Source organism: Triturus cristatus, chromosome 5_1 (assembly GCF_964204655.1).
Source record: "Triturus cristatus chromosome 5_1, aTriCri1.1, whole genome shotgun sequence".
In the NCBI taxonomy this organism is placed as follows: Eukaryota; Metazoa; Chordata; class Amphibia; order Caudata; family Salamandridae; genus Triturus; species Triturus cristatus.
Window position 1 is genome coordinate 802,044,238 of NC_140587.1, and position 23,557 is coordinate 802,067,794.

Below are 23,557 nucleotides of genomic sequence, written 5' to 3' on the forward strand. Positions count from 1 at the left end.
AAACCTTGAGTTTAATTTTTTGAAAGTATTTTGGGTGCCCAAACTTAAACAGCCATCGCGGCCCTGAGGAATATTTTTGGACATTGCTTGAAATAGGGGAGGAAAGCAAGAGGAGTTAAACAGGAGGGACCTTATGTTCTTAAATTGAAAGGCATAGCAGCAAAAACGAAGGTCAGGGCTAGCTATACCCCCCTCTAGCTTTGGACATCGCAACTTCCTCCATGCAATCCTCACCCCCTTGTTGGACCATATAAAACTATTTATAAGCCCTTGCAAGCTTTTCAGGGAAGAGTGATCAAAAGATAAAGGGATTTTGTCAAAGATGAAAGTACATTTTGGCAGGATTGACGTTTTGATCAAGTTGGAGCAGCCCAGGATAGAGAGAGGAAGCCCGTTCCAAGATCTTAATTGTGCGGCCTCCACTTGAGCTAGTTGAGTAATATTTTTTGTGATTTGTATGCCTAAATATCGGATTTGCCGTTTAGCTGTCAAATTACAGGGTTGTGTATTCCGTGGCATAATTTCGGTTTTTGTGAGTCAATTAGGTAACATGAAACCCTCCCAAAACTCATCAGAATTTTCTCCAGGCTAGGCAGGATAGCAGGGGAGTCCCTAGAGAAAATCATCAAATCATCCGCGTATAACGTGACTTTTTTTTCCCATCCCTCCCATGCAAATGAAGCAAAGATATGACTAGCCCTAATGCTACAGGCCAAAGGTTCTATATATAAGTCGAACAGTAAGGGGGAGAGGGGGCATCCCTGTCTCGTCCCCCGCTCCAACTTAATTTACCTTGATAAGTTACCATTGACAATGAGTCTAGCAGTGGGGGTTTTAAAGACATTACTGATAGCTCTAACAAAGTGATCCCTCAACCCAAAAGTTTGGGTCATATACCATAAAAAGGGCCAATTTACCCAATTGAATGCTGTAGCTGCATGGAATGTGAAGATAGTAAGGGGTAGATTATTAATGGAGGCTATGTCAATCGCACTAATCAGGTCATGCGTTAAATCATGAAGTTGACGGCCCCTAATCAACCCCTTCTGATCAGGATGAATCGAGGCACTCATTACAGGGTTCAACCTCCCTGCTAGAATTTGCACAAAGATTTTATAATCGCAATTCAGCAGGGAGATGGGCCTGTATGACTCACATTTTCTTGGGTCTCGATTTGATTTTAAAATCAAGTAGACTGCAGCCTGATCCCAGGACCTAGGAATTGCTTTATCATCTGAAAAGACCCTGTCAAACAGGATCCCAAGGACAGGAGAAATCTCCTCTATCAGAGCCGCATAGAATTCATTAGGGTTACCGTCTGTCCCCGCGCACTACCTCTTCTTTTTAGATGTTTCATCACAGTCGTAAGTTCTGCCAAAGAAATATTCTGATACAGCAGACTAGTTTGATTTTCTGTGAGGGATGGTAGGCATATACCCTCAATATATTTTAATTTGGGACTCTGAGACCACTAGATCCTCTGTATATAAATCCTGAAAAAAAACTTCAAAAGCCTTTTCTATTTTGGAGTTATCTAAGGATATCTCGCCTGAGTCAACAATAGTTACCTCTTTAATTACATTCCTGGTTTAATTTATCCGAGACTTCCAGGCAAGGAGCTTTCCTCATCCCTCGCCAAATTCGTAATTTGCTAAATAGCTAGCTTCCCATTTTTTTCTGATCAGGTCATCTAAGTAGTCTGTCAGTGCCTGTCTCTTAGCTATGACCTAGATAGTTGCGTATCTTGGTGGGTTTTACTTCTATTCCCTTCTTTGGAAATATCATCTTCCAATTTCTGGATCGTCATTCTACTCTCCTTATGTTTTTAGCTGCCAAACATATTTCACTACCTCTAATAAATGCCTTATAGGCATCCCATAATACCTCCAATGAAGCTAAATCTTGGTTAATTTAAAAAAAGATAGTGTTTCTTTTTTCAACTGTGAAATTATTAGGGGGTCTAGGAGTAAAGTTCTATAAAAGGTCTACCTTTTAGTTAACGCAACTCCTGGCATTTGTAACTCTAGGACTACAGCAGAGAGGTGCTCCGGGACATTCGTTGCAGAGGCAGCATAATTCAACAGTCTTACTTCTACCAAGAAGAAATCAATTCGGGAGAAGTGCCCATGTTTTTTATTATGAAATGCTAAGTCCAAGGGGCCACCCAATCCCTTGCATTTCTTCCTCCAGATATCTATCAAACCTAAGTCCTTCATCAGCACTTTAATGAAAGAACCCATCTTTGTGGAGACTGCTCTCCCACCCTTTAGACCTGTCAAGAACAGGATTCAGGAGGATATTAAAATCGCCCCCCATAATGATAGGAAAATTTGATTGGATCAGACAACTGTAAATAGTATTTAGGGGACCCTCGTAGTCTATATTCGGACCATAATAGCCTACATGGGTACAGCATTTATTTTGGATTCTAACATCGCCGATAATCCATCGACCCTTGGTGTCTGCCTCAACATCACCTAGTGTTGCTTTAGCAGAGTGATTGATAATCAGGACCACTCCTTTAGTATAACATGTTTGTGGTGTATGAATGATATCATATTTCGATTGCCTCAGATATTTAAGGATTCTCCTCTGTCTGCTCAAAACCCCAGTCCATTAACATTCCACGTTAAAATTTTAATTGATGCTAGAGGAGGGATTAAGGCTCTATCCAACCCACCATTGCAGATGTTACAGACAGACAGCAGTTTACCTGCCCAAGAACTGCTCCATTTTTATTTACTATATCCTGTAGATTACACAAATGAAGACTTTTATTTTATTTTTTCCTTAATATGCTCCTCTCCCAGTGAAACTCAAAAGTAGCTTTCTCCAACTGTGCCCCCCCGCTCCCAAGGGAACCCTCCCCGATAACACCCTGGGCCTGATGATAACCCACCCAGTAGAGCTCACCCCCTCCTCCAGAGACACTTAAACAGACAAACAAAATGTCAGGAAAAAATGTCAACTTATCCCTGAGCCTTGATTTAATCTATAAAGACCTCTACCTCCCTAGGGTCTTTAACGTTAAACATTGTATTCTTCCACATTACTTTCAAAAGAGCAGGGAACCTCAGTTGGACTGTTGCGCCTAAGGATCTTAATGTTGGGCTAAACGTCCCCAATTTCCATTGTCTATCCTGTGTGATTCTAGAAAGGTCTGATCTAATCTGGAAGAGGTTCATCTTTTATGTCTGACCTTGGCTCGGTGAATAAGTCCGTAACATCTAGATAATCCAGTTCAACTTCATCCCCATCAATTTATTTTTCAGGGGAGGGCAATAAGATAGCTGGATTCAGCATGTGACATCTCCTGAGCACCACGTTTTCAGCTGCAAGTACTTGTTCATGTTTTGTAAGTCTGCTGTTTGTCAAATATTGCGTTTTCGTTCGAGTGAGCAATATTTCAACAGACTGGAACCATCACTGTAAGCGGATCTCCCATCAAACTGAATTGCAAGGCATCTGCAAAGTTTCAAGACTGTTTTTCAAGATCTGAATAAAGATTGATGGACTTTCTGTATACCCTTGTGGGCCCGACACCATACCAAAACTCTGTCTCTAAACACAAATGAGAACAAGTATTTACTGTCCGCTTGCAATGGATTTGATAAGAAAGCCTGACGGAGAGCCACAACATAAGCCATTCTACAGTGGAAGAAATCTGGAAAAGTAGTGTTGCTGGATTCGGTACCACGGGACAACTACATTGTTAATCTTTCAAAGATCTTGTAAATCTTGTATTTCATATTGGGTTTTTGTAAACCCATAATAGGTGAATTGCATGGGCTTGCGACAGTTTCTTTTAATATTCCCTTTTTAGAATGTTCTCAATCACTGGGGTTATTCCTGAAACTGTTCGATTATAAGGTGGCATTCTTGGTAAAATTGCATTTTGCTTTAGTGTAATTCGAACAGGTTCTACACCCTTTGATTAGTCCAATCTCCCTTCCTGTAAGGTCCTATATCTCTGGTTTCACTCTATCGTTCAAGTCAAGAGGTACATCCTTGACTGTCCTCACTGGACACAATCCTACAGCTATTCCTTGTCTGGCCCTTTTAAATTCAATATCTACATCATGCATTTGGATCTCAACACCATCCGGTGTGCAGTAAGTGGTGCAATTTAACTTGCACAATAGATTGCTTCCTAACAGATATATAGGACTCAGATCACGTATTACAAATTGATGATTCTCCTTAAATGAACCTATTTTTTACAAGTGTTTTTTCTGAAACAGGATTTATTATTTGCTTATTTGTAACTCCTACAACATGGATCTTTCTCGAGAGGAGTAGTGGATCGGGTAGCTCTGGTGTCAATAAGAAATGACACTTGATGGCCATTAACTTCTCCTTCTACAAACAGTCCACTTTGGTCTACCAATAAGACTGCGCCAAGTACGGACCCCCCACCGCCTCCTCCCCGGTACCTTTGTTGGGCATTATCTGTTTTGAAAGATTTGAAATTGTTCTCGATACTAGATTCATCTTGAACCTAGGATTTCCCACATTCTGTGGGGCCATTAGAGCTAGCGAATTCTGCATCCTAACAGGCCTAGAAAAATCATAAACATTTTACTAAACCTACAGGCCTAGTAGCTTGAATAATTTACTCAGCCTAACTTTAATGTACTTGACCCGTAAACAGGTCTCATTGTCATCCTAGGCAAATATTTTATTTTTCAGATCCACCTTTTTCTTCATTAGCACATAATGAGAGTACCTTCTGATATGTGAGTTCAGCATTTCTGCTTTACAATAAAAACTATTTTGTTTCATTTAACAGACTAAACGTTTGCTCAATGCATAGAAATCTAGCTCCCATATAGGATACACATAACCCCAGACCTGCCTCTTAGTTCGCTAATAGCATTCCCATCTGGGCGGAGGAGGAATGTTTCTCAGTTCATCTTTAAAAACTCACTATTAATATCACTAAAGCATGAGGTGGTAGTTTACTGTCATTTACAAACAGTACAATTTTCATTGAAATTGCCAAAAATGTTCCCACTAACATGCAGTTTTACTTGTAGAACTATATAGTGTATAAACAATAATCTCTGGAAATTGGGTTTCAGCAAACATATTTATCATTTGCACATCACCAAGTAAAGTGTTCTGATTAGTTTTCATCCTATTAAAATATTTTTTTTCATCACACAAAATTACAAAACGGGGGCTTTTATAACTACTGAAGTTTGTTTTGTACAGTTCACTTATTAGCTATTTAAATGTGTTAGAATAAAATGAAATCCTACAGCCTTTCGATTCACACTTTTTATAAAGCATGTTTGGCAGACAGTTCACTTTACAAAATCCTCTAACTTTGCAGTCGGAGAAAGTAAAGTAATTGTAGATGTACACTGACTTTTTTTTTCTCCCAATATGCCTCTGCCATTTTATTTTGCTTTTCATTTTCCAGGTTATCATAGCTTCGGCCTCATTTTAGAAAAACCTTTTTTTATTGAAGTTAATAATACAATATTTCAGCTCTGCAGACGATACTATACAATCTCAATAACATTTGTTATACAGTCAGCTGTTACACATTTCCGCCTTGTACACTGACTTTTAACCTCTGAACACTATAAGATCAAAAGAAGATTTAAAGTCCTCTTTAATGCTCCTTCACTTTGTGAGTGAACAGAACACCTGTTGTTAGTCAGCTCGCCAGAAGGGGCGAGTAGGCTCTAAATATAGCTTGGCCTGGTAAAATCTGAGTCACCATGCTTCGAAGCGCTGTGCTAAGATTTAGCAGAAGTTGAAACTAGCATCCCAATAAATCAAGTTTCTTAAGATGGATTGCACTGCATACCTTTTCTCAGTAGGAAGTAGCTGTTTAGCTAGTCGCTTTCGCAGCCCTTACCCCGGAATGATTAGCAGTGCCAGGCTGAAGGCCTCTTCTCTGTGTCACTCTAGGAGCCCCAGAGCAACCTCCTAACTCTGGCTAGTTTGTTGAACAAACCAACGTGACCTCTGTACTCTGGTTCTCTCCTGAAGCCTCTCCAATTAATGGTCAGATACCTGATGTTTTATAGTATCTGCTCGGTGATTTTCACTCGTGTTTTTAAGTTTGGTGATACCAAAGTCCCAACAAGACTAAATAAGAAGGGCGATAAATGCGACATTTCAAGTCACTTGTAGACGTTTTAGCCTTCATTGTTTGTATCCACAATAACATGGCAGTGGCCATAACCTAAACATTGAAATATCTCAGCCTAGATAGGAGGCTGATGTGATGCTAACAGTACTGCGCATGTCTAAACTTAACACTTTCTGATAGAAAGAGATACAAATCTGCAGGTAACACATGATAAAAATAGAGGCTATTTAAATAGGCCCTATCACAGTAGTCATGAGACAATGACAGTCACATTTCTATGAGCCTTTCGGTGTTCGATATGTCAGGCCTTGCGAGCAATGGTATCTTTCAAGCTTTAATAACTCCTTCTGCATCTGAATGAGACAGCCTGCTAAGAAGCAAAAGAGTTCACTTCAGTCTCTGAACCCTGCTCTGGTCACTGCTTCACTGTGGCTCATACCAGTCCCTGTCCTACCCCTCCCTCTTTGCTACAGTGTATCTGATAAGGACGTCTAGTTGCATATTCCTACCTTAGAAGTATCCCCAGCCGCCAGATTGGATCTGGAAATATTTCTGTAGCAGTACCTCTGTGCGTCTGTAGAGGGTGCTGAGCGACTCCGTGACTACATCGCCCACCGGATGTGACGTTGATTTCTTAATTTACGTGCTTCCACGCAGATCCGGAGAGCGGTACCTCTGGCCATTCTTGGCCTACCACACTGAAACAGTGTGCTTATTTCTAGATATCTTCTAGGTCTACAATGTCGACCCTGCACCCTCATCCATTTGCATGTGGTGTCTATGCGTGCACCCTGACTCTGAATGGAGCGTTTCGTGTCTTCAGCTTCCGGTAGTCAGCGTTGCAGGATTGCCACATTATGCTGAAAGCAGCACCCTGGTCGACGGCCCCTAGTCGGTTGCGGTCCTCTTCCGCAGACTGCTTGAGTGCCAGCTACTGAAGTCCTTTGTCGTCGCTGTCGCCTGGTAAGTCCCATCATAGGCGGTCGGCGCCGCAGCTTCCCCCAACTTTACCGTGTACTCGCGGTGTCTCTGACTCGCCTCCTATTCCTCCGATTTCGGGTCAAAGCAAGAATCTGGGCTGCGTCTTCCGGTGTTTCACGATACTGAGGTAACTCTAGCACATCTCTCTCTCCATGTAATTTTTGGCTCTTAACCTCCCTCTGGCTCGCTTTGCTGCCCCTAAGAGGATGGTGAGGCCTCGACTTACTCCAAACCTGCAAGACCTCCCTCTGATCATCTCTCCTCCCCAACGCCGAGGTATTGCCTTCTCGACGCCGATTGATGTCAGGAACGGTGTCGGTGGAAGATTCCTCTTCGGCTACTTTCCTCCACTGTCAGAGGAGCCCCTTGCTATTTTCTCCATGGCACACCGGTGATGTGGGTGATCACATAACTGAGCCTCCTCTGGAGTTTATTGGGCTTCTGCCCTTGGTGATGCTAGTGGCCTTGATTCTTCCCCGTTCTTGGGCCTGTTTTCTCCTCCTCGCTTTCAGAGGCTAGCTCAGCTATTGCTCAGCTTTTGTGTAAAGTTGATGTAGCTCTGGGGCTGCAGTTTCCTTCTGTCGAAGTGGCCATTGATTCCCTACTTGCGGTGCTTCAGCAGGGCCTGCTGAGGACCGAGCCTCCGTTGGCAGGTCTATAGCTCATAGGCACCATCCTGCCCCTGGAGACCCTCGCTGCCACTACTCTGCGCAGCTTTATGGTTCAGGCTGCTGCAGCCTCCCCCAACATCGGTGTTGTGCCTGACGTCCCTCCGGACAGAGTGTGTAAAGGTCTGGATGCTTTTGGTCTATCTTTTCTGCTACCAGCTCCACTTTACAGTCCCTTAATACGGCTTGTGTTGTTCGATTCGGTCTTTCTCCTTCTCCCCTCCGTCCCTGATGACTCTCGGGACACACTTTCTCAGCTGGTCTAGGACAGCCGTCAGGTGGCTACATTGCTGGTTTTTTGTGGCATGGATACCACAAATTCTGTTGGGCTAGCCATGGCCCTTTCGGTGGCATTTTGCCGGCGTGCTAGGCTACGTAACTTCAGCTTTTCTGAGGCTGTTCAGTCTGCCTTTGTGTACATGCCTTTCTATGGTCAATATCTGTTTGGGTCACAAGCTGACTCTGCTTCGCGCCGTTTCCAGGATAGTTTGAGTGGAGCGAAATCTTAATACCTCACTGTCATACAGTCCTCTTCACCCCCCCATACTCGTTCGGGCTGGAAATGGTCTCCTGCATTCCCTTCTGTGTGGCCTGTTTATAGGGCATTGACAGTTGGCTTTTTATTTTCACTTGTCCCTCCCTGTGCCATCTGGTGTGGTACCCTGCCCTGGCAGTTTCTTTTCTTGCATTCTTACTCTTTCAGTGACAGGTTGTGGTCCCTGGTTGTTTTTTGGGTTATGTCTTAATTTCTGAACGTGTTTGGTGTCTACGCTGGTGGCTGCATGGTGTTCTTAGTTTTCTACCCAAGTTCTGATTGGGGTGTTTTCATGGTATTAGTGTGGATGTACTTTAGCCTTGTTTCCTGTCTGCCTGGGTACTTTGTCTGTATGCCTTACTGGTATTCCTCAATATGTTTTCGCCACCATAGCACCTCTTTTAGGGGTCTACACAGGCTGTGCTTGGTGCACCGGTGCAAGTTGGAAGATGGTGCATGGGGGTTCTCCACGTGTTTTCAAGTGGGATGTTTCCTTCCTCACCCTCCCTTCCTGGCAAGTGGTCTCCCTCTATTTTTTTTATGCAGACCGGATAGCCTAGTCAGGGATATTTCTTGGGATAGGTTCGCAGACCCTCCTCCCGGATGGTATTGCTTGGGTATCTGTTCTAAGGTAAGGAATCTGCGGCTAGATGTCTCTATCAGAGGAATAAGTTACTTACCTTAGGTAACGTCTTATCTGGTAGAGACTAGATCTAGCTGCAGATTTCTTACCGACTCACCCTTCCTCCCAGTTATGCTAACTGATTTTCCTGTTCTTCCAGATCCTTTCTATGCACCATCATGGCTTTTGTTGGTTTAAAAAAACAAAAACAAACAAAAAAAGACCAACCAAACAACCATTGATAATTATTGTAAGAGTCTTTCAAAAAGAGTTTCTTTTTAGGCACACTGTTTCCAAAGCAGGTGGATTGAACCTAAGAGTCTCAACTTGTAAAGGGGCTGGCCGTTTCACAAGTAAATATTAGGGGGAACCTGGAGAAGACCACCATTTGTCCCCCCCAAGCCAGACAGGCACCAAACCTAGTGAAAGGGGACCTACCCCCAGTACTGGTTTGGAGTGGACGCAGGAAGGGGACTGCTCTTTCTCTTGCCACAAGTTCGGGTGGACACCAGAACTGTGCACCAGAACTGTGCACAAGGGAGAACGCCCTGCCTTCTTGGATTTTTGGAGTGTGGGACACTATGGGATTGTTTTCAGTAGGGCAACCAGGGACTGCTGAACCGGTCGGTTGGGTTTTCTCCTGAAACATTTTCCCCATTGTTTAGAGAGCGTCCAGGAGTCACCCCAGCCCACTGGTTAGTTTTAACCATAAATGTGTCACACAAGGAACACTCCTTTGAACATGGACTGGACCTGCTGTCTGTTACCTATGATGAGCACTGACTGACTGGTACCTGTACAAGAGGTACATACGAAAAAGTGGCCTCCAAGAGTCAGTTGGCTGACCTCCTATAAGACTACAGGGGTGGAACAATAAGCTGCAGGAGGTCTTTTCCTTAAGTGTCCAGTTGACTATACTCACTGGACCTTGCTTGTGGCCTCTGCTGGAGTGAGTCCTGGCTCCTAAGTGTTTGCTGGAGTGAGTCCTGGCTCCTAAGTGTTGTCCCTGTGGAGGAGTTGCCCCCGAAATCCTGAAAGTTGGGCTTGGAAAATTGTTGGACTTCCAGATCTCTGGAGCTGCTTGGGGGACCTCGCGCAAAAGTATCATCAATGCACCTTCCTCAGATACAGCTTCAGGCTTCCATCGCCAGAGGGTTTTGAGTTCCATAATCAAAGACAAAGGGTCTGATTACGACTTTTGCGGTCCTGGAGCGGGCCGCCATGCTAGTGCCCCGCTCCTGGACCCCCAAAGTCTACCACTGCCCGCCCCCCTGATTCTGAGTATTTTCGTGGTTGGGCGGGCGGCGTAATCAAGCCCTAAGTCAGGTCTGTATCCCACCTGCACTCCATTGCCCTCAGCATAAAATTGTGGCTTGGTCCTGATCTACCTCTTCCATAGACTATCTTTGATGCTTAGTGCTTTTTGGCTTGATTTTCACTTGAATCTTTTGAGCTTAGTGCTTTTTGGCTTGATTTTCACTTGAATCTTTTTTTCAACTGGTAACTGGTTCCCCGTATTGCATATTTGTCATTCTCGTGTCATTTTGTATATCAAAATGTACTCCGTTTCTAACTCAGTTGGGGAATTGTTTTTCTTTGGTTTTTTGACTATTATTGTTTTGGTACATCGTTAAAACTTTACACATTGCCCTAAATAAGGTGCGCCTGCTGTGTGCCATAGCTATGTGAGCTTGCATTTATTTTATTGATTTTATGGTTTGCGTTGACAAGTTAGACTTAATGCTCCTTGAGGTGGGCAATCGCCCACCCCATATAATAATCCACTTTATTGCACTAAAGTACAATGAAAACAAATACTCTTCCATACAGCACAAACTTGTGAATAAATAAAAATCAGTGTGATCAAAATTGATTTATTTGCATATCACTTTAATTGTAACGTGCATACGGTGTATTGTTTCTGTGTAAATATTTAATGTTACATTATTATGTTCATTTGTTTGTTGGTGTAAATATTGTGGAAAATCAAATATAGAAATACATTTATTTATTTAAAGTTTGACAAGAGAAAATGTTTTGAAGGTTTTTCTTGTGTGGCATCCTATTTAACTATTTTCTTATGTTTTTTTCTCTTTTAAGGCATTTGGCATTGCCTCAAATGACACATTTGTCATCACAACAACAAGCCGGATTGTAGTATCTGATTTGAATTTTTGTAAGTATGCATCTATAATGGATACTGTATCTTCGGAGTAAACCCGCTTGAAAAATGAATTTTTTTAATTGGTTTGTTTATATGTACACTGGTCTGTTTCTCTGACAGTTTGTTTCGTGTTGGTTTGCTTTATGATTTTATTACTCTGGTTCTTTGGTTTCAACTGCCTGGAACATTTATCTCCAGAGATAGTGCCCCGGCATTGCTGCTCAGTCTCTTTGGCAGTGCATCATAAAGACGAAACTAGCATGGCCGTAGAAAACTGTGCGAGGATAATGCAATGCTATAAATTTGGGTAGTAATTTATGTGATCTATGTTTGCTGCAATATGGATGCAACCAAGTAATTTGCATTCACCCATGGTCTCAGTATAAGAAAAAATAAAATGATGATAACTCAGTGTTATCATTTTATTTTTTCTTGTTATGGGCGCAGAAGCTTTGCGAAGCGGGGCTGCTCTGCTGAAAGAGCAGGGGGGGTGAGGGGAGGAGGTGTTTTCACTCCCTACGTGCGCATGACACTTATGTGCACTGGCATGTTCTCCATCCAGTCTGCATTACAGCCTGGGTGGAGAACATGCCCAGGCCCCCAGTCCCCATCTGAGCGCCGTACCACGGTGCTCAGGCCAACCACAACGCTGCTTTGCAGCATTGTGATTGGCTCGGGGGAGCCTGGGTGCTTCCTGGGTCCTTCCTGTTCTGGTCGGAGAAAGGAATGGAGAGATGGGATAAGAAGGATGCAGCAACACAGACAGGAGGTAAGTTTTAATGAGTTTTTTTATTTACCCCCGCCACCCACCCTGCCACCCTCGATCAGTGCCGGCTGCCACTGCATGGTCTGCACTGAGATGCTGCACTTTATAGCGCAATTTCTTAGCTCTCCCCTGTTTGTTGGAGTAATGTAACACTGCTTGAATCATTCCCTATTGTCAGGCTAGGAGTCCATAGTACTTTTTCAAATGGCCATAAATAGCTTTAAAACAACCATGTTACTTTAGTAGCTCATCCACCTCATTTGAGACAACCCACACTTTGGCCAGTGAGGTGAGTGTTGAATTCATTACTACCTCCTGGAATGCACTAAAGCCCGTATTTTATATGACAAGGGTTTAAGAATTAACACATAGAAAGTGTACCTCTATCATTGGAAGGGGGAGTGTTCCATGTGAACCTGTAAAAAAAAGTAATAAACAAATGATATTGCTGGGAAAGTGTAGTGACAGTTGAGTAACTAGTTTTTCTTCTTTAGCATTAAATCTTTTATAACTCACCTTCTTGAATCTGATTAGCAAAGCAATGTCCAAACATGAAGAAGCAGAAAGCAGACTCACTATAAGAAAATATATTTTGCAGGAGTGCTTGGCCTACTGAAGAATCCGTTGCCATAATCATGTCCAGGCAGTAGTACTTGGTGAATGTGTGCCTACTTCTCCAGAAAGCTGCTTAACAGATGTCTGGTACTGGCACTCCTGGATTGAGTGCCAGTGTTGCAAGCATGCTTCTGGCAGAGTGCACGGTCCTATTAACCCCAATACGTGTCTTCCTTTCTTTTTTTTTTTTTTAATAACATTTTATTGAAATCAAAATTCACAACAAAGCAGCAGTCATGACACTTAATGGGCACCTACACAGGCAGAATACAAGTATGGGCATTGGAGACAACAAGCAATAGATCAAGGGCAATCGGCGCCGAAACCATTCAGGCATTGAAACATTACAAGGTGGGTCACTGTACATTTGAGGACCCCTGGGCCCCATTCCACCCGATCCTAGCTAGGTGGCCCTAAGAGTTCAGGTCACCGCACTTGCCGTGTCTTCCTTTCTTGTGTCAGAAAGGAATGTAATGCAAGTTGAGGACCAGTTGGCGATGACCTGTTTGAACAGATGGTGGTCCCTACCCGGATAGCCAAAATAGACAAATACCTGGTCAGAAGTTTTTAAGACATTTGTTCTGTCCAGATTTTATACATCTCACATTGTGGTTAATGCAGCGCATTCTCAGCTGATTTTGAAGGATTTGGTGAAAAAGAACGTTCAATAATAGGCTCCTTTAAATGGAGGACTGAAACCTTAGGCATTAGTCTGGTTTTGGGGAGAAGTGATTTTTTCTTTAGAAAAATGGCATTAAGGTTCTTTTATTGTGAAGACTTGAAAGTCTCTCTCTTGCTCTCTCTGTCTCTCTCTTTCTATCTCCCTCGCTTTCTCTCTCTATTCCCATCCCTTTCCTCCTCTTCACCCCCCTCCACCCTCCCACCCCCCTTCATGGCAGAGCCATTTTCTAGCAAGCCCTTCAATTTTACTTTTTGATTTTTCGAAAAAAGGCCACTAATGCTGGCTGAAAACTGTGCTCAACATCTCAACCTCTATGGCACAGGTGGACAGCTCACTAAAGTGCTCGGAGAAGGTCTTCAACTATTTTATAATTCTCTGAGAGAAGGATGGAGAGTTAAATGATCTTCTGAACTTTTACATCTGAAAGAGACACATTAGTGATAGATTCCTTACCTTAGAATATCCCCAGCGGTACAAAAGGGGGTGGTGATGGACGGAGCATCAGAACCAATCAAACACTCTCACCCAGTCAACAGATCTGGGTTTGATCCATCACCGTTCTTTAGCCCACTCTGCCACCCCAGTTCAGACATGGCCATATGCAAATCAGTCTGACCCTGTGCCTCATGGGAACAGTCCAGCCCGAACTGCCAAGCCATGCCTTCCCTGGACCGGAAACAAGCTTCCCAGGACCGGTTTCCGGCATTTCAGCCGTCTTCAGCCGTCTTCAACCTTCCCCACTGGCGCACCATCACCTCGGACAGGTGGATTCTGCTAATAGTCCGAAGGGGCTACTCCCTCCCCTTCGAGTCTAAGGGGGCCATCGAGCGCGTTCCGACGCCAGAAGTAGGTCGTGGTTGTTATTCCCACTACTTCTTGGTTCCAAAGAAGGACAAGGGCCTGCGTCCTTTCTTAGACCTCCGGAACGTCCGAAAGTGATGGCGGTGGTCGCCACTCATCTGCGCAGATCAGGGGTTTCAGTCTTCCCCTATCTCGACGACTGGCTGTTGAAGGCGGGCTCGCCCAAGGCAGTCGTCTTCCACCTCCAGACTACGGCTGACCTTCTGCATTTCCTGGGGTTTTCCATCAACGTGCCGAAGTCGCACCTGATTCCCTCTCAAAAGCACCTCTTCATCGGACCGGATCTGGATAAGGCACAGTTTCGGGTTTATCCTCTCGAACAGCGAGTCCAGAACATACGTGCTATGATTCCGATCTTTCGGCCCTGGACCTGGGTTTCGGTCAGGAAGACCCTGAGGCTGCTGGGCCTCATGGCCTCCTGCATCCTGCTAATCTATCATGCCAGATGGCATATGCGGGCTCTGTAGTGGGACCTGAAGTTCCAGTGGACGCAGCATTGGGGAAACCTGTCAGACTACGTCCAGATCTCGGAGTGCACTGCACAGGACTTGCAGTGGTGGCTCACGGACCAGCGTTGTCAGCGGAAGATCCCTCTCCCTTTCCCAACCGGAGCACACAGTAGTGCCGGACGCGTCCCTTCTGGGATGGGGCAACCACATGGGAAAGGCAGAGATCAGAGGTCTCTGGTCTCCGGCGGAGTCCAAGCGCCATATCAACCTTTTGGAGCTCAGGGCGATCCTGCTTGCACTGAAAGCATTCCTTCCCTCTGTCAAGGGGAGAGAAGTGCAGGTGTTCACAGGCAACACCACCGCCATATGGTACTGCAACAAACAGGGAGGGGTGGGCTTGTGGACCCTATGTCAGGAGGCTCTACGCCTCTTGACATGGCTCGAACGTCAATGCATTTCCTTGGTGGTTTAACACCTGGCAGGTACCCTGAACGCCAGGGCAGACTAACTCAGCCGCAGGTGCATGTTGGAACACGAATGGCGTCTTCACTCAGAGGTGGCACAAGCTCTCTTTCAGCAGTGGGGAGAACCTTGGTTAGATCTATTCACCACCGAAGAGAACGTGCAATGTCAGCAGTTCTGCGTGTTGGAGTTTCCAAGGCGGCACTCGCTCGGAGAAGCTTTTTGGCGCGAGTGGAGTTGCGGTCTATTGTACGCCTTTCCGCCTATACCACTTCTGCCAAGAGTGCTGAAGAAGATCAGATGCGACCGGGTCCAAGTCATTCTTATGGCACCGGACTGGGCTCGAGTTTGGTATCCCGAGCTACTCAGTATGAGCGTGGATCCCCTTATCCGGCTGCCTCTTCGGGGGGATCTCCTGTCACAGCAACAGGGGACAGTCCTCCACCCGAACTTGTCCAGCCTCCACTTCCTTGCGTGGAGATTGAGCGGCAACAGCTGATTCCATTTGACTTGCCTCCTGAAGTCTGTAATGTGATTCTGGCAGCCAGGCGTCCCTCCACTAAAACGGTATACGCCTGTTGGTGGAACAAATTTGTGGCATGGTGCACAGCGAAAGCTGTAGATCCTCTTGCTGCCCCTCTTTCTGAGGTCCTATTGTTCCTTCTCTCTTTGGCCCAGCAGGGCTCTGCTCTGGGCACTATAAAGGGCTACCTTTCTGCTCTTTCAGCCTTTCTTAGGCTGCCTGATCAGCCCTCTCTTTTCAAGTCCCCGGTCGTCAATAGATTTCTCAAAGGCATTACTCACCTTTTTCCCTCCTATTCCTTTTGTGATGCCTCAATGGGACTTGAACCTGGTTCTCACATACTTGATGTGCGCTCCCCTTGAGCCTCTTCATAACTGTCCTTTGCGGTTATTAACTTTGAAAACTGTCTTCCTGGTGGCCATCTCCTCTGCTCGGCAGGTGAGTGAGCTCCAAGCTCTTTCCTGTAAACCTCCTTTCCTGGCGATTCATCCGGACAAGGTTGTGCTTTGACCACGTCCCTACTTTCTACCAAAAGTAGTCTCTGCCTTTCATCGCGGGCAAACTGTCACTCTGCCCACTTTCTTTCCGTCTCCGCACCCTTCAAGAGAAGAAGAGAGGCTCCACCGTCCGGGATCCAAAACATGTGCTTTCATTCTATCTCAGCTGCACACAACAGTTCCGGGTGGATGACCAGCTCTTTGTTGGCTACGTGGGCGCCAAGAAAGGCCGGGCTGTGCACAAGCGAGCTATCTCCCGATGGGTTGTCTTGTGCATTAAAGCCTGTTACTCTCTGGCTAAAAAGGAACCTCCGGTTGGGCTACACACCCATTCTACCAGGGCGACTGCAGCTACTACAGCATTGGGACGCTGTGTCCCCCTGCAAGACATCTGTCAGGCGGACACTTGGACCTCGTTGCATACTTTCACTAAGCACTATTGTCTTGACAGTCAGGTCCGTAAAGATGGCTTCTTTGGCCGTTCAGTTCTCCGTGACTTTCTGGTGTAATCTCACTTCTCAGACCCACCACCGGGGTTGGTATTGCTTGGGTATGTATTCTAAGGTAAGGACTCTATCACTAACGTGTCTCTTTCAGATGCACAAGTTACTTACTTGTGTAACGATATATTAGTTAGAGACAGTAGTTAGTGATAGATTCCTTATCGCCTGCCCATCCTCCTCGTTCTGCGAACTGTTCTCTAGGGTTCAGGTCATCCCTTTCAGGGCCCTAGTTCTATTGCACCAGTAGTCGGTCTCTGGCATGGCTCTGCGCTCCTGGCGTGGAAAAGTTGTTTACAGAACTGACGTCAGCACGTGTGGGCGTGTCTAAGTAGCTCCGACGACATCATCTCAGCGGCTACGACGCCAGCAACGTACGCAGAGCCGTATGACGACGCCTACCGACGCACAGGGGTACTGCTTGGGAAAACCTTCGGGATCCAGTCTGACGCCTGGGGATATTCTAAGGTAAGGAATCTATCACTTACTAATGTCTCTTACAGATATATCGTTACACATGTAAGTAACTTGTTCGGCACTGTCAGATGGGCTCTGACCTAAGTGTTCCTTAGCCCTTCCTAGGTTAGATGACATAAGTAAGAAATGTATGCGGCTGTACTAGCATTGAATAGAGACGTTTGTCTTTCCACCATATAATTATACGGTTCCACTTTGTGGTATGAATTATGTTTTTTGAACGGGTGCTTGCCTTAGCCAGAAGCTCTCTCCAGGCCTTAGAATTATTCAAATGTCAATTTTCTAGGTGTTCGTGAACAGCACTTAGAGCTTCAGAGACTTGCAGTTGTAATGTAAACCTGCTGGTTGTGCCTGTATAGAACATCTGAATTGAGCTTTAGCACAATCGTTGGACCCTGGGACAGATGTGCTACTAGATTGGTGTACCAAACTGGTGTGGCTATCTGGGGCGGTTAGTATCGCAGTACATGATTCTGCCTAGGCCTCCTGCATGATTTGGGTTAAAAGGGGAAAAGAAGGACCTCTAGAGTTGATATCATCCAAAAGAACATTTTAGTTTTTTTGAGGAACCTGTTGAATTTAGAAATGTATAGTATCTCTCCATCCCCTCACGTCACCAGAAATGATGGAAATTAGAAGGCGACATTTCTTTAGTATTTTAGACTTTTTTCAGTTGATGATGAGGCAGTTTTAGTAGTAACACTGGTATATGCCCTGATTGCACAATTTGAGGCACTTAGTGGTTAGTTGTGCTGTTGTTTAATTTAGAGGAGGCATAAGTCATTTTCCCCACGGCCTGAGTGGAGATTAATGGCATGGGCAGCGTCTAAAGTCTGGCATGTGGGATTGTCTTAAGAACATAACTGGGATGTATCCTGCTTCTTGCCAGTGGCCTCTGGTACGTTTGAAGGTGCTGGCGTGTGCCTAATGCATATTCCTGGTCATATCGTTCTAGCTTGTAAGTCTAATATTGATGGCGTTGCTCTTGTTATTGGGTGTAGGTGACTCACATGGCTGTGTCATCTGGCTCTTCAAAAGTACTACAAGGAAGGCCATCTGTACTGGAAGGCACCTATAGAACAAGTGGCGACTTTGTCAGTTCTAGTGCCTCACAGAACATCACCATGTTTGTCGAAACGTATTTGCCGATCAAAGGACACGTCAAGTATCTTGGCTTGCATGCTGGTTGGAAAGAGGTGGATCGTTTTCAACAGTCTTGCCTCTTCAACACTGTACTCCTGCCAGCTGGTGGAATCTTGTTCAGCATATGAGTGGCGGCAAGAGTGAGGGTTGCTGAGGTGTCTGCGCTTTCTCTGATATTGGCCTTCACTCCATCTCTTCTGTCCTCATGGATGTGATCCACCAGTGGCAAGATGTTGTGCTACATTTGGCAGTCCTATAGTCAGAGCGTTGACTACTTTTATAGATGTTACTGCCATAGAACTAATTATTTGCTTCATATTGTCAAAATGCATGTTGTCCCTATCCGAAGAAGAGGAGCTCAGCATTATAGGGTTCTTGGGCTATCTTTGAGCTGCTCCTGCAGTGATGGAATCTGGCTTGGCAAGTGAGAAGTTAAGGACCTGAGTCTAGTGCTCTACACTTTGGACCCGATTGCGATGTTGGTGGAAAGTCTCCAACCGTTGGCTGGAGGCTTTCTGCCCGGTACGGAAGGTTTAAAGTTTGACTGCCGTATTAGGATGACGGCTGTCAGAGTTTTCACCTGCAGGAAAATCTGACGCGGTTTGGACGGGCTCAAGGAGCACATCGATCAGTCGGAAAGGCAGCATAATCCCTTAAGGATGGCGTTTCCGCTGATGGAATTATTTTTTTTTATTTTATATTTTTAAAAATATCTTTTTATTGGTGTGTGTGTGTGTGTGTGTGTGTGTGTGTGTGTGTGTGTATATATATATATATATATATATATATATATCTCAAGAATATAATCAGCATAGTTACAATACCATAGCTAGAGCATCTCCCAATTGAGTGCATATGGCCGGTAGTTTTCACAACATATTGATTATTTTCATGTAAGGCAGGTGCCAGTATTATGCATACAATCTCGTATCATACTTGGGCATGTGCAGAACAATTGTCCCTGGCGAATACACAGCAACAATAAAATAGTCTCTTGCTATGGACTTACAAACATTAGGGAGTGGTTGGGCCCTTACGCACCGTTGCCTGACGTAGTTGTACATAAGCCCTAAATCCGCAATTTCGTCTTATAATGATACATTCAATCATTGCAAAGGCAAGAAAATAAGCCATATAAAAAGAAAACAATGTAATTCCAATAATCAACTACAACTAAATATAAACGACCAGGGGTCTGTAATCTGTGCAAATGATCGTAAATCAGGAATCAACACTGTTTGAAGGTGGGGGGGTGCAGTGAGGCATGTGTAAGTGTCCCTCTCTGTCAGTCGGTCGAGGCTGTGTTTGAGGTCCGGTCGGGTGTGTGTCACGTTTCCCATTCCCACGCTATGTCTGCCCATGGCTCTGCTAGCGGTTTACACCGTTTTGTAATCCTATCTTCTCTAAGCAAAGCTTTTTCCTCATCCAGCAAGAGACATCAGCCCCCCAGGCGACCACCAATGGGGCGTGTTTCGTCTTCCAACCGAGAGCTATCCTCCTCTTGGCCAAGAGAAAAGCCAGATCTATGGATCTATGCCCCAGTCTCTGGGATTTGGGTTTCGGGAATAGACCCAGGAGACAGACCTCTGGAGAATACGTTAGGTTTCGAGACAAAACTCTGTTAATTATGTCTACAATCGTAGTCCAGTAATCCGTAAGTCATATACAAGACCAGACCAAATGGTCGAAGTCCGCATCCGTCTGCATGCATCTGGCACAGGCTTGGTCTTCCCTACCATATACTACATTCAACCGATGTGGGGTGAGGTAAGTTCTATGGAGCATATTAAATTGTATAAGCTTAAAAGCCGTATTCCGGGATACCTTTTTGGGACCACCCAGAACCTTGTTCCATTCCTTCAGTCAGTCGCCTATTTAGTGTGTTCTCCCACCTCTCCCGTAGACGAGGTAATGGTCGGGGTGTTCATTCCAATATTGCCAGGTATAGCAACTTCACCAAGTGACCCGCCGAGCCCAACGTCACCAGTGCCTGTAGGGTGGGATGGGTACCTGTTTCTTTGATGTCTGTGCCCCATGGTACTGCCATCGCCCCCGAATCTTATGATCATTTAAAAATTGCCCCGGTGGTAACTCGTGGTATTCCAGGAAATCGCCTAATGGCAGTAATTCACTATCTCTGTAGCAGTCACCGATTGTCTGTATACCCGCCACTTCCCAACCCGACAACTGTCACTGTGTAAGGGGGGGGGGGGGGGGGGGTGGGGGGCATTCCCGCCTGAGGGATTCCAACAATTGGGATACTTGGTGCATAGAGGAGTGTTCCTTTGGAACGTGCCGTGCACCTGTCCCAGCAAGACATCGCCACAGAGAGCAACACTCCCATCTGTCTAATCTTCTGGCGGCGATTAAGTATCCTAGGGAGCAGAATTGTTTGCAGTGCTCCAGCGGGGAGCGTCCATGTACCCAGTTCCCTCCCATCCAACCATCTAGCAAGCCATTGGGGTTGGGCTGCCAGGTAGTAAGCTTCGAAATCTGGAGCTCCCAGTCCACCTCCCGCCAGCGGGAGCCGCAAGGTCTGTAATGAGACTCTGTTACAGCCGCCAACTCACATAGAGTCCCATACTATCGGGTCCAAAGCCTCAAACCATCTTTTAGGTATCGCCACTGGCAAGTTAACAAAATAATGTTCGAGGCATGTGGGCTGCTGAATTCATATCTGTGCATAGATCGCCGCCTAGTGTTGGGTCCGGATGTTTGCACGTTGTTGTCCTGGAAGAGTCTTCGAAGTATCCTGAGATAGGTGACTCCTCCCCTGGACCACAGTGCGCATGGGCATCCTCTCCATCCTCAGATTGTTTTTTTCCGCCATTGGGTTCGGATGTGCTTATCTTGACTCAAGTTAGGAAAATTTAGTTTTCAGGCCAAAAGGCCTTTAGTTTTCGACGGTACTGTTCCCGATCGGTATCGACAGTTTACAGGCTAGTTTTCACGGCTTTAACAACTTTTCGGATCCATTAAATCCGACCATCGACCGAACTTCGACGATGGAATCGAGGACCCCATTCAAGCGGTGTCCTGTTTGCCACGCCAAATACCCCCATATCGACGTCCACCCGGTGTGTAACAAATGCCTCTCACCGGATCATGACGAATCGAAATGCATGGCCTGTGCCCGATTCAGATCAAGAAGACTCTCCGGAATCGACGCGCCGCGCGACTGGAAGCGCAGCAAGCGGCACCGGCCCCGACCAACATCTTCAGCACCGAGGACGAAGATGTGGAAAGCGTGGAAAATATACCCTCCAGCCCCACTTCCGAACACGGTTCCCGATCGGAAGATGTCAATGAAGAGCTTTTTCACAGGGAAGAAGCCGACGACGAGGTAGGAGACTACGATGAGGCCTTAGGGGCCGAAGAAGGTAGCTCCGGTGAGGAGCAAGGCCTACCCGTCCAAATTGAGGCTATCCCAGTGTGTCAGTCGACGGCTCCGGTCGAGGGATCGCCTTCGGGCCTTACCCAAGACCAATCCCGCAGTTCTTCGGCCCCGCCCTCTGGCCCGGCCACGGACATACAGCAAGAGCCATTGTTACCTAAAAAGACTGGTTTCCCTACCACGAAACCGAAACCAATCATCGCACCGGTTAAACAGAAACCGAAAGTGAAACTGACACTGGTCGGCTCGAGGACCACCACACCTTCGACGCCAGCCAAACCCGTCGGCTCCGACCGCACCAAAAGGGACTTCGGTGCCGAACTCGCTGTAGCCGATTGTCGGCGCCGACCCAAAAAGAAAAGCCGTCGGTACCGTCAAAGCGCCTCGGCCCCCGGCACCGAAGCAATCGGCACCGGCCACCAAGTTGAAAATAGCCACTGCATCGCTATCCACCTCGAAGGCAGCGACTACGGTACACTCATCGACGCCGTCGACGGCTCCTACCCCTCCTCGACTCGATGACCCGGTCACTTCGAAGAAGTCCACACATGCCTCTACGGAACCACTCGGCGCCAAAGAACCGTCTGCGTTCCAGGTGCGACAAGTGGCAGCGTCCTTGCAACGCATCAGAGAAAACGCAGCCCTCCACACCTCGTCGGGCTCCGAACCGACACGGGCACAGAAGGCACCTTCGGCACCGGCCAACATCACCTTTGGTTTGCCGCCATCCACGGCGCCGAAAATGTTCGAAATCAGAACCCGCGTTACCCAGACAAGGTCCCCATCTGCCGAACACTCGACTACTGGGACATCGCCGTCCCACTTCATCGACGCCGACACCGGCAGGCTCATGCTCCGAAAGCGGAAGATCACTTCAGGGCAAGCTTTGGACTCTTATAGGATCCCGCTAAAACAAAAAATGCCAGCGGAATCGGAGCCAGTTCTTTATGAACGCATCCACACCTCTTACACAGATCCATCATTCTCTCCAACGCACTCCGACACGGATGCAGTGGAGGACTACATGGGTGACGACACCACCTACCCTGAAGACATAGACCCTGAGGGACAGCAAGACCCTGATCAAGTCTGGGATGACCCTGTAGACACAGGTGCCGCTCTGGATACACAGGACACGCAACTTTATGGCGCAAAAACGTCCCCCACAGAGGACACTGCTGCATTCAAAGCCCTCATTGAACGTGCCGCAGCCAATCATGGAGTGCAACTCCACTCAGACACTATCGAGGATGATTTCTTGGTGGACACTTCGCATCCTCCGAGAGGACTGTAAAGACTCTGCCCATGTTAAAAGGTGTCCTCAAGCCAGCAAAGGACATTTTCAAGGAAACCACCAGGGCACGGGTAATAAACCCCAGGATCGAGAAAAAGTACAAACCCACACCTGGAGACCCCACGTACATTAGAAGCCAGTTGCCTCTGGACTCCATTGTAGTTGCCAATGCTCGCAAACGGGCACACTCGCAGACAACTGGTGATGCTCCTCCCCCGGACAAAGAGTCCAAGGTTCTAGATACCTCCGGCAAACGGATTGCAGCCCAGGCAGCAAACATATGGCGCATCGCCAATACACAGGCCCTCCTAGCTCGCTACGACCGCTCACACTATGACACGTTCGAGACCCTACTCCAACACCTGCCAGACGAGTACAAAGAGGCAGCGGAGCTCCTCATCAGGGAGGGACAACTGCTCACAAACGCATCCATCAAGTGTGCACTGGATGCCGCAGACACTGCTGCAAGGGCAATAAACACCAGCGTCATGCTACGACGACACGCCTGGTTACGAATCTCCGGATTCAAACCTGAGGTCCAAAATAACATCCTCAATCAGCCGGTCAACCCCGACTACTTATTTGGACCGGAGGTTGACACCACCTTAGAAAAGATAAAAAAAGACACGGACACTGCGAAGTCAATGGGGGCTCTGCAAACGCAGACATTTCGTAGTGGCTCCTTTCGTCGCCCCGGAAATAGAGGTGCAGGTAGAGGACAAGGGGCACAGCAAACCTACAATAAAGGGGGCACACAGAGTTCCTACGATAAAAACACCGAGGTGGATATCGTGGCTCCAGCACCAAGGGCAGAGGAC

The 23,557-nt window shown here is 46.3% G+C and overlaps 1 protein-coding gene across 1 annotated transcript in view; it reads left to right on the plus strand.

Moving 5' to 3' along the window:
- Nucleotides 1–23,557, plus strand: part of SMCHD1 (structural maintenance of chromosomes flexible hinge domain containing 1) — a 1,955,900-nt gene that overhangs the window by 56,796 nt on the left and 1,875,547 nt on the right. Inside the window, exon 2 of the mRNA XM_085605822.1 lies at nt 11,013–11,088. Coding sequence (XP_085461948.1) covers nt 11,013–11,088 — 76 coding nt within the window. The remainder of the gene's footprint in view (nt 1–11,012; nt 11,089–23,557) is intronic.